The sequence below is a fragment of the Chelonoidis abingdonii genome, chromosome 19 (assembly GCF_003597395.2).
Source record: "Chelonoidis abingdonii isolate Lonesome George chromosome 19, CheloAbing_2.0, whole genome shotgun sequence".
Taxonomy (NCBI): Eukaryota; Metazoa; Chordata; order Testudines; family Testudinidae; genus Chelonoidis; species Chelonoidis abingdonii.
Genome location: NC_133787.1, coordinates 9,520,922 through 9,533,176, shown reverse-complemented (window position 1 = coordinate 9,533,176; position 12,255 = coordinate 9,520,922). Strand labels below are relative to the sequence as shown.

General features: G+C 38.1%; 1 protein-coding gene across 10 annotated transcripts in view; it reads right to left on the bottom strand.

The window, feature by feature from the left end:
- Positions 1-1,889: 1,889 nt before the first annotated feature.
- Positions 1,890-12,255, bottom strand: part of PRMT7 (protein arginine methyltransferase 7) — a 45,937-nt gene continuing 35,571 nt past the window's right edge. For all 10 annotated transcript variants that reach the window (XM_075073865.1, XM_075073864.1, XM_032767727.2 and 7 more), the window contains 4 exons: positions 6,278-6,352; positions 4,563-4,723; positions 2,750-2,846; positions 1,890-2,111 (listed from right to left, as the gene is read on the bottom strand). In XM_075073865.1, coding sequence (XP_074929966.1) covers positions 1,950-2,111; positions 2,750-2,846; positions 4,563-4,723; positions 6,278-6,352 — 495 coding nt within the window. In that variant the 3' untranslated portion in view covers positions 1,890-1,949. The remainder of the gene's footprint in view (positions 2,112-2,749; positions 2,847-4,562; positions 4,724-6,277; positions 6,353-12,255) is intronic.

The following is a 12,255-nucleotide window of genomic DNA, read 5'->3' as shown; positions in this document are numbered from 1 at the left end:
GGGGGGTGGGAGGGGCAGCGGCAAGTTTTGGTGGGACTAGGGGCAGCAAATTTGTTAATCCGGCACTAGCTGGCTCACTACAAAAGCAATTTTCCCTCTCTTGGTATTGACACCTCCTCATCAATTACTGGGAGTGGATCACATCCACCCTGACTGAATTGGCCTTCAACATTGGTTCTCCACTTGTAAGGTAATGCCATGCCCTTCTCTTCATGTGCCAATATATATTTGTGCCTGTGTCTGTAACTTTCACTCCATGCATCTGAAGAAGTGATTTTTTTACCCACAAAATCTTATCCCCAAATAAATCTGTTAGTCTTTAAGGTGCCACCTGACCCTTTGTTATTCATTGACAGTGCTAGAAACAACCTCTCTCTTTTGGGAGGTAGGGTGGGTGAGGGGAAAGAGAGGCACCTGAATGGCAGAGTATTGCCAGGTGACCTTATTAAATATTATCCAATACAGAATTATTTCTATCACACACAATAGGTATTTATTCCTCACCAAACTAGGTTTGCTTTTGTACCAGAAATATTCCATGTTTAATTTCTTTACCCTAACCACAGGAACATACTTTTTCTTGATTGACTAGAGTAAGTATAAGTCAACTATTTATGTGAACTATTTACCGATTCCAGTGTGTCCATGTCTCACATACAGTTATTGCCTTTTTCCTCTGCGTTGACTTTGCTTCCTACATTTTTTCCCATTAGCAATATAGTTTCATTCTATATTCCTGCTTGCAGCTTACACTAGTGGACAAGAATTGGGCCCAGTATCAATCCTTGTGGCATTCTGTTCATTATTGCCACACTGAACTGTTCCACAATCAAGTCCAAGGTGTTAGATAGCTAGGCTAGTTCCTTTACTTGTACTAATAGATTATGTATGTTTCAAAGAGGTATTCATGTAAATTTGAGGTTAGAAAGCTTGCAATGTAAAGACATCTGAGGAATTCTTCTAATTAGGGTAAAACATTTACATGTAATATCTACAATGGTGGATAGATGGTCAGAAATGGGCCCTTACATACCTGATCATTATGAATGAGGATTGAATACAATTCTATTTGGTAACGTAGCTTGCATGCTTCATTTCTGCTCTTGATTAAATGGTAAAGTATCTCTATTTACAGGGACTACTACCACCAACTTGTCATTTCCAATTTATCTTAATTATATATCTTCTAACTTCCCATTTCTCCCTTCCAGTTTTTTGTTCGCAGCAGTTTTCAGTCAACTGTTGGATAATGGCCTCTTCAGAGCTGCAATGCCTTAGACACCTGCTGAATCCAAATGTTGTCACAAAATACTTTATCACAGACAACTTTTCTGTAATTAGTCACAACCTGCAAAAGGTTTCTTGGGTATCATTAAGTGGTTTCCCTTTCCATATTAAATGCACTACTTCTTGAACAGCCCCACATATCCCATCATGGAATTTCTACTAGTAGAGTTTGAAGTCAACATCCCATATTTTGAATACAACAGTGCCAGGTGCTATACAAAACAGAGGTAACTAGATTAATTTTACTGTCCTAGCAAGGGACTAGATAAATTACCAAATAAATTAACTCATTTTCAACTAATGTCAAAGCAGGATTTAATCTCTTCATCCCTTAGGATGCTAAATTAATGTTTAAGATTTAAGAAACTTGCTTTAGATCCCCAAAATAACCTTAAAGCACTTCAGTTCTCATGCTATAGCAGGCAATGACAGATGGATTTATAGTCCGATCAGCATTATGCCATCTGGCAAAACCCAGCAAGTGCTTTTCTCTCTCCTCCTCCAGTTGTGTACTTTGAAAACAAAACCAGATACACTTGAGGTAGGTTACAAAGCAGTCAGTTTGATCACAATAAAATCTTTGCTGTAAAAAGGAAACACTATCACCATCTCTCAATATATTTATTATAACTTAGAAAAATGTCAAGTAAAAGCAGAATGTTTCATGATAATGATTTAAAACTCATGGCAATCTCGCCAGTCTTTGGGTTAAAATTTATAGCGTACGTGATAGCACTAGGGAGGTCTGTCGGAGTTTCTGGTTCAAGTGCAGAACTGAAGAAATAGACAGCTTGCTTGCAGTGGGGATTCCATTTGCAATTGCCCTGTAGAAAAAAAACAAAAAATAGTGCACAACTCCAAGACAATAAGCAGTAACACCCTGATACTCTTAAAAATAAGAGAAAAACAGTTCTTGTCACCAGTCCAAACACACAGATCAACATTAACCATTCTCTCACCTTTGATTACATCCCTGTCAACTCTTACAAGAGTGATATATTATCCATTTCTCCAACTGCAACAATTTGTATTGCACAGTGCAGTGTGAAAAAGAAAACAGCACACTTAGGGTGCAATGAAGTTAGTGAATATTTATTGTTCTTTTCCCTCAAAATGTTTTGCTTTTACTGAATTAGGCAGAGCAAAATGAATTAATCATAACTTCAAACTACAGATGGGTCTGAGCTGTGAATTTTAGCTCCAGAACTACAGCAGTGTTTGGATTTGGTTCAGATCTCTCTGTTTAAACTACTTTTTTTGCATCTAAATAGACAATTCTACTGGCATTGTATTTACATGTACTACAACGAAGTGTAGTGAACAACTAAATCTAATAAAAAGCAGGACCAAATAAGAGAACCAAGACCGTGTGTCCAGGAGAGGTGGATATTTCACTGTTGTAAGTCTATAAACCTTTTCCTTTCTCTCAAAGAATACAGGTTAAATGAAATTAAGCAAATACCTTTTCATCTGAAATCTGCACAAGTCCTGTGCTCACTGAGATATCAGCAGTCAGATGATATTCCATCCACAGAACTGCTCCATGGCTCTTCCCAGTCCTGGAAAGAAACAAGTAAATTGATTCTTTTCTGATAACTTTATAGAACACTTGTACCTAAAACAATGTCTCTAGTTTTTGTGAACACAGTATTTGTGTTTTATGGTATTCACCCAATCAGTTGCTTGGGGAGGAGTTGAATAGCAGAATAGGTCAGCCATGGATGGCAACTGTATAACCAATTGCTGACCTGTAAATCTGACAAAATGCAGGGAAACTACATTGGAGCAGGCCACGAGTGTATGTGTTTGGGTCCTTGATAATTAAATGTGTGTTCCAGGTTAGTAGGTAACAAGGCACACGTTGTCAGGGAATCTTCCTCCTCCTGCCTGGAAGGTTGAGTGAGAAGGGGTTTCCTCTGTCTTCATACCACATCATTTCCCCCTATTTTTCCCTGAATCCTTCAGATGCCTTTACCACATCTGCTGTTTCACTTCACCCACACCTCCTGCTCCACAGAGCTTGGCTGGAAGAGAGAAATACAGGACCAAGTCTGCATTCTATTTTCCACTGAGCCCCTAGTGCCTCAGGGGCAATCTCTGGCAGCATGGCTACACAAGTCATGCTGCCAGAGAACACAGCTGGTGCTGAAGCACAGGGAACGTGCACAGAACACACACACACACGAGTCTGGCCTTTCATGGATCTCCATGATCCACAAAGAACTCCCAAGTACCTGCCAGCTTTGGGGGCAGACTTTACGATCTGTTCTGTAAGGTGGGGAGAAATTTAATCCTTGCAATAAAATGAGAATTCCTCTCCTATCAAGGGATCCTCAGAGTCTTCTCTACCAGAGCTCCGTCCTGTGAGTTCTACCACAAAAAGGTATGATCTGGGCCATATACGTACCCATAAAGTGTGTATCACACAAAGAAAGCCAAGTTACAGACATTTATGTTAGCATGACACAGTTTTGCCTTTAAATTTGAATAGAAGTCCTGAAGTAATGGAAGTTAAAACCAAGTTTTCTTACTTACAAGTTTTTTGCACTAGTTACACAGTATTTCAGAATTATAGCCTACACTGCAGAACTATTTGAAGTTATTTCAATTTTAGAGACATTTGGCTATGAAAAGCCAGTTGGAATTATCTCAAAATACACGCTGCATATAATATTTAAGTAAATGTGAACTAGCTACCTACAAATATTGATAATTACAACACAGAATGTTATATACTTACAGCTAGTAAAATGAAACCACCATAATTTGGAAGATAAACTATGTGCTGGTTCAGAAAGAATTGATCAACCACAGAACAGATGGTTATATTTGGAAAGGGGAAATAAACATCCAGATCTTGGTCTGGTTGACCTAATCTATAAATTAATTCAATCAAACGGTTAATATTTAACTCATGGTAACATACTCTATACCCATTTGTTCATATCCTCCTTAATAACAGTGCTATTTTTAAAATACAAGTTCCTTTTCCAAGAAATGATGTACCTTTAATCTCTGTCCCAATTCCCTTTTACTTCAGCTGACAACTGACAGATCACTACCCATGAAGGTAGGTAAAGTCTGGGTTTGAGGGTAGGCAGCAAGAAATTACAGTAGGGTATAGTTCTGAATTTCTGTACCTTTTGCAACTTCGTGTCACATGTTTAATACTATTTAAACGTGGTCCTGGATAGTTACCTATAGTAATGTACAAAAGCATTTCAGTGCAAGCAAAGGAAAAACTCATTATGCTTTTCTTAGACAATAATTCTCACCTTAACAGATTTACAGAGCCATCTGTGCTGAGAGTTTGTTGTGGTACAGTCAGTCTGAAGTCAAATTTCATAACCTCTTGGGGGTCAGACAATGATTTGCAAGGGTATTCCCACAATGGGTGAGGCTCTGCCTCCTTGGACTCCCTAAAGTTCAGAGAATTCTGAGGAAAGAGAAAAAGCTTGGTAAAGACAATCAAGTTTGCATTTGACAAGCACATTCCCTTAATCAGTTATGCTGGGTATAATGTATGATGTGGTTTGTGTGCCTCCTAGCTAGACTACAACAACATAGATCAGCATGAAGACATCAGCCCTTAGAAGATTCCAGATAGTACACAGAATGCTGCATAAGTTTCATCAACAACACAGGCTATTGCAAAAACATCAAACCTGTTCTTCCTTCTCTAGACTTGCTTCCCATAGAATATCAGGTTAAGTTTATGAGAGCCCTGAAGACAGAGACAGACAATGGCCTGGCCCAGGTTGTCTAAAAGATCACCTAAAGCTCTAGCATGAGCACTGTGGTCAATAACTCTGGTCCTCAAGCACAACAGAACTTCCTATCACAACTGCAAAGCTTATTTTATACAGGACGCAGAGATTTCTGAGCTTTCTTGGGTGCCAGTCTGAGGTTGAGGAACCAGCTCCCATCACAAACCTCATCGCTTTCTGTCCCAAAAGCAAGGTACACTTCTTTGACCTGCATTCTCTAGCACTCACATTCCCTAGCAGCATTTCCATAAAAGTTTTAAAATGTAGCATTCCAAGACTCCATTGCACACACAATTCTCCCCAGGGAAGAGAAAAAGAGAAAGAATGACCCACACATTGGTGGCCCCTACTTTTTTGTTAACTGTTAAATCTGTATTAGAAGAACCTTCTTTCCTATGCACTATACTTCATAAGGGTATTGCCAAGTTACTCATACATTCAGTTAGTGTCATGAAAACTCTGCTCTTGATAGAAAAATTAAGTAACTACTGGGACCAACCTACACAAAGGCACTCATTTAACAGCTATAGCTCCACAGCAGATGAAGCGTCTCTAAAACCGCTCACATTAGAGAGGTCTTTCAGAAATGCTTGAAAATGACCATACACAATTTTTGCAATAAAGCTGATTAGTCCTCAGGCTTTCCAAGCACACCTCATTACTGGTAATGGGACATGCCAGTAAAGTCGGTGTCAAAGGATTAACCGTTACTAGCCACGACCGCCAGTAAAGCTGATGTCAAAGGATTAACCACTGCTAGCCACATCTCATCGCTGGTTCTTGGAAAGCGTCTGAGTCTAAGTAACTGCACTGATTACAAGGGTGTGAGGAAAAGAAGTTAATAAAACTATTGCTAGATGATTTGATTTCCAGCATAAAATGCAATGAACTTTGAGAATACATTTTCTAATCCCTATTTTGAATCAACAAATACTATGTTTTCTGAATGCTTGAAAACAGCAAAACAGCTTTGTCAGATCAAAAAGAAATACAAGGCTAAAAATCAAGAAAGGATTCCCGCCCCCCAGATATTATGTTATGTCTAACTGAGAATACCACTGACATCACTTTAAGATGAAACAATGTTCTGTGTGTCACAGGCACAGATGTAAAACACACATTATTCACTCATATCTTCCACTAAATTAGAGCTTTTTCCTTGCAAAGTTAAAACTTAGCTATGTCACATTCTGCCTAAAGACTTTAGATGATCCCTTTCTTACCTTAATCATGTCATCCATAATGTGAACATCAAACCCTTCACAGGTACCACATGGGCTTCGAATTCGCCAAAAGTCCTGAGGAGGGAAAGCAAGTATTCCTTTTAGGGAAGAATTTTAGTTGTGAACCAAGCTCTTAACTATATACTGCAGCCAGCTGAAAAAGATAGGAAAAGGGTTTTTTTTTTAAACGTTTTCAGGCCAGTTGAATCAGGGGATTAATAATGGGACATATCACCTTCAGTCTTTGGGTCATAGGACAGAATACAGATCCAGTTCAGGAGCAACCTAAAGTTTTTACTGTCTTAGTTTGTTGGCTTTTGTTAAAGAATTGGTCTCAGTTCAGTTTCCAGAGGACAAATGCCTAAATCACAAGCGGTATCTTTTTGCTGCCTGGACACAAAGGGTGCATAGACTGTTATCCTTTCAGCGGTGGATCCTCCAGGTTGGGAGGCAATGCTTATAGGTCAGTGTGGAAACTCTGCATTTCTTCCACTTATGCTGTTCCATCATTGTGGATTAATATGAGACTTCAGTTATCTGGCACTTTTCAATTTAATTTTTTCCTGTAATTCTTACAGCACTTTAAATTGTCAGTCTTCACATAACAGCACTTCATCTCAATCATTAAACTGAAGAAACAAGAACACGTAGACAAGTGGTTTTTAACCTGTGCTCCACAGATCCCTGGGGGACCGCAGACTATGTCTAAGACTTTCAAAGGGGCCACACCTCCATTCAAAACTTTTTAGGGGTCTGCAAATGAAAAAAGGTTGAAAACCACTGATATAGACAAGCAGTTCTGCTAAATGAAAGAGAATGTGTATTTTAGTTTTACTGTTGTAGCATAGGACATTTTCATTCTTGCTTCCTATTTATCTGCTATTCAGCTATAGCCTGATAAGACAAACCAAACTGAGTTTATTGAAGATAAATAAATTCTACATTAATCATATTTTGTTAACTCAAACTATTCTAGCCTCTGAAATCAACCCACCTATATGCAACTATGAAGTGAACTTTTTTTCCCTTCAGCTAGACTTTTTCCACACATGATCAACAGGAAGAAAAACTTTTCTTAAACCACATGGTCCAAATGCCTGTCACATGAGTATTTTGGTTCATGTTTAATAACCAGAGCTACACTAATGCTAAGGCAACACTAGAATCAAAAGTTGAAGCCATTGAGAACTGGAGGGCTCCATAAGTGAACATTTCTTACTGAGTTTTCTTTTTCTGGCTGTAAAGTTTGTTGCACTATTCCAGTCACAATCATACCAAGATCATCTACAAAATTACCTGTTCTAGCTGGTTGAATGCATTTGCACAGACTAAAAAAAATTGCGGCAGATCTAGTTTCAAAACACTTGCCTGAAAGTTCAGAGCAGCATCCGTACATTTCACCTAGTAATAAGTACACCTTAGTACATATCTTGGATGCATTATGAGATTACTAAAATCAGGTTTTTAAGGAAATGCATATAGTGTGTAGTAGTGTTCCTAAAAACAAAGGGAAAATAAATCCTTAAGAATGGACATCGTCGTCTAAAATAAACAATATATCAATTCTATTTCTACAGCATGGAATCTGTATTACAATGATTACAAATGATAAGCAATCTTTTTAATACAAGTCAAAATGCTACCACATAGATGGATACAAAATTATCCAGCCCTCATACTCTGCCTTGCCTACTGGAAATCAGGAGGCAAGGAAAAAGGGTATATTGAAGTCAAATATTTTGGACAAGTAGACTAGGGGAGTGAAACAGGTTTCTGGTAAGGTGCATTGGTCCCAGATAAGTTGGATGCAGGAAAAGTGTTTTGTTTATGTAGTGGACAGTTGAAGAATTTGGGATTAATGCTCAGAGATTTTTGCATATCCTTAACAGTTTTGTTTCAGAACTAAAAAAATGCTACTGTCACTAAAGGCATGGCTGTTTTCACAGTTCATTGAACTTTTATCACTGTTCAGAGCATAAAATAATAAAACACTACCTCTAAATGTATGTCCTATAAACATAACAGAGCAGATAATCAAATTGCTCAAAATATGTTATAGTCACAAAAGTGATAGTATTGCCATTGCTTTAAAAAGTGGGTGTGGCAGTTGTGCAATCCTGCATGTATATCCATAACCATTCCTTCTGATGTAGGCCCTATTGAACGCTTACACAGGATGAAGCTTGTACCCAATCTTGTATCTAATAATATGGGAATGACATTTTGAGAGATGTGGCATTAATCAGATTAGAGTATGGCTCTAAATCATGAAAACCTGTATTTCTCAGATATTATGTCTTAGATAAGGCAAAATGCAGTTTGCCAATGGAATAAAAATTATCTTTTGACAATAAATGCAGCATGGTCAAACTAAACCTCTGTTTGTAATTTACCATACTACTAAGAAACCACAGAACTAGAAGCACAGGTATAGTTCTGAATCTGGTCCCCTAAGACTACATCTTACACAGCAAAGAAAAAAAAAAAAACAGTTTCTGAGTGACAGCCGACTCAGGCTCACAGGGTTGTTTCATTGCTGTGTAGACTTCCAGGCTTTGGCTCTGAGACCCTCCCACCTCACAGAAAAGTCTACACAGCAATGGAACAGTCCAGCGAGCCCAAGTCAGCTGGCATTGGCCAGCTGCGAGTTTTCTTGGCTGTGCAGACATACCCTCACAAAACCAAAAGCTGACCAATTATGGAACCTTTGTAGTAAATAAATCCTATTGTACTCTCTGGAGTCTTGTGTTCTTCAGTCAAAAAATATACATCTTCCACTCAGGTTGGGAGAAAAAGCTTTTAAAATACCTGGGATTAAAATACTCAAAATAGATTTGTGTTTCAGAAGGAAAGGCCAATATATTAAAGCCACCAGCTACAGAATCTTTCATACAAGATCTAAATGAAGGATGTAGGCATTATTACCTTCTCAACCAATTACCTGCAGTTTTGCTAGCTTTGCCCCCTCTTTCCCCAACAGATTTCTTTAGAAAGCTGAACTGTTTTATGGTTCCTCAAAATGGACATTACATCACCTTTGCATGCCTGGTGAGTTTATTTTACCCATCAGGTAGTTCTTTGTACTCTGCATTATGAACATATATCAATATTCCCCTGGATATTTGAACACCACTACCCACTGAAGCCATGAAATTATTGTAAAGCAGCCTTTGTTACGTCATCTGCTTCTTTGCTTATTACTGTCACATTTTCCTGCAGCAGACTCCCAAAACCTGATCTCAAAAGTCCTTCTGAGTTGGGGCTCTGATTCCTTCTTCCTCACCATACTTCTCCCTCCAGTCCATTATAGTTCTCACCATAAGGGTTAAGAATCCTAAAATAATTGTAATTGTAGGCTCAAACAGACAGTTGGTGACAAAATCAGTTAAAAAAAACTAAGATTAGTCTTCAATGGCATAGTGAATGCAGAGATAACTGCCACTAAAATCACCTAACAGAATGTTCTGGGAACATGTCAGTGTTCCAGATGAGTTGCTTCTGTACCTCATTCTTTCTCAAACTGAACTTATCTGAAGAAATGCCAAAGTTTCATAACATCCCTAACTAAAATCTCTTACAGCACGCATGCTGTGTACTGAAGTGTTTCTGAACCTTTAAACGTAACACAAATTGGGCACACGGTGCTTTGATGAAAAACGCACACTCAGACAAGCCATTACAGATGTGTGTTTAGTCTTCCACAGCATGATTAGCCCTTATCCTACACATCAGATCTATTACTTCAAAGAGCAGCATTACTTCAGAAACATTGCAAACTGTTCTGTATTCTCAGAGCAGCCTAGACAGGAAGAGTAATAAGGTCCTAGGAACAAAGAACAAACACCCCGATCATCAAAACAAAGCTGAACAGTCATTTTAGAGGTCCACATTATCAGATGCTACAGGAAATCTGAAAGCATGAAGACCTCTACAAAACGTGAGTGCTAGTTTAGCAGAACAAGAAGTTAGACAAAGTCTTTCCAGAATTCACGAAGAACTTTTACAACTCATTATTATAACAGACAACATATAGTATCAACTGAGGATTTGCCTCATTATTTCTTCAAAGAGGAATGAGGTGGGGGGAATATGCAAGACTCTGAACTGCATATAATTTTGACATGTTATTACCAGCCTTTCCCCTTCTTGTGGCAGGATTCTATCACTCAGACAGAGGCAGTTATTTCCTATGGAGGATTTTACTAGCTATAGTGCTCACAGAATTGCCCTTCAGCAACACTTATTGGAAGACAGGAGCTCTTATTGTATCTAATGAGTCAATGAACAGGCAGTATTTCAGTTCAATGGTCATCTACTTACAAGACTGTTGTGCCAATCTTTAGTGGAGGAACAAACTCACCAGTTTCAGAAAGACTCATTTTATTCTCATTTATTGCTATAAAGAGCTAGCTCATCAGTGTTTCTGCTCACACCAGGTCTTGTTCACTGAATTTCTACTTTACACAGAAGGTCACAATTATGCCATGAGCCAGACAAAAACTGTTCTAAATTATGCTGAATGTATCAAAAGCTAGGGTAATTATGAAGCATCTCTAGCCAGCCTTCTATCCAATAACCTTTAGTACATTTGAAAGGATTTAGATCAATAAGTGGAACAAATAATTTAGTGCAATTCTCTAGAATAGTGGTGAAATTCCCCCCTTTTATGACATTTATCTTTTGGCCTTTAGATGTTCTGGATCTTCTAGGGTTATTCAATAGTGTCAAGGATTAAGAAATTTATGCTTAACCTTTTCTTTAACTGCAGTCATCACTTAGGTTATATTTTATATAAAAACTGATCAAAGAAAGGCCTATAGAACAAATGGTTTCTGCTCTCCATTCATTCATGCTGCAGGAAGAAAAGGCCAAAAATCAGCACACTCTCTGAGGGAGGGGAGAAGAACCCCACTACTATCTTTAGCACCATAAGATTTGTTAAATTACAGAGCTTTCTTGTACAATGAAATTTATTCAAAGCAGCTTAAATTTTCTTTAGTGACTATGATTGTTGGTGTTTCAGTTTTCTAGTGTTCAACTTGACACATCATACAAGGGCCCAACTTTCAGAGGGTAGGAGCTCATCACTTTGTGAGAATCAGGCCTTTTCAATAAGTCTTGAGCTGGGCATCCAAAAATTAAGGCACCCAAAATCACTAGCCATTTTGGAAAATTTAGGCCATGTCTATTTTAAAGCCATGCAGATATAGAATTCTAAACCAAGTAAATATTCTAACATTATGGGTTTCATTGTACATGAAAAAATATCCAAGGCATATTTACAGTATTAGTTGATTACTAACACAAATTTGCTGCTTGACATACTTTGTTTTATCAAAAACAGACTTGTGTTTCCAAAGCAGACAGCTTAGCAATACTGGTTACATGGACCTGCCCTTCATGGATTTGTTCTCAGGAGGAAGCGCTAAACATCAAATGGCTGGATATGAAGATGAGTGTACAAAAAGCTTAAGGAGACCATCCAGACCATCCTGCTCTATGTATTTAACTGCCACTGCCAGCAAAGGGAGTTGTGTGCGCTTGTGTGTAACAAAGGAAGATATAACCCTAAGTCTGCAATGTTCTACTGTGCACCTTTTTCTTAATGGAAGAAAACTTATTTATCTATTGTTCTGTTTTGTGTGAGTGCAACACATTAATGTTTTGTAATGTTATGTTTTATAAACACACTGTATTTGATATGACACACTAAACAGCTCTCAACAGCTTGTCTTTCCTCAGAATAAGAAACTTTTTATATGATGGAGACAGGCAGCTATGGAAAGATTAAGGATCAATACAGATTATTTATACATACAAAAGACATTATACATTTTTAATGAACTACAGACGTCTGGTCTAAATGGCTTTTCTACCCTCACTATGAGTGATAGGCAAGTTTGGCGAGAGATGTACAGGAAGGTAAATACACACGTGTTGTAAAACAGGGACTAATCCCAGGTCTCCCAAGTCCTAGG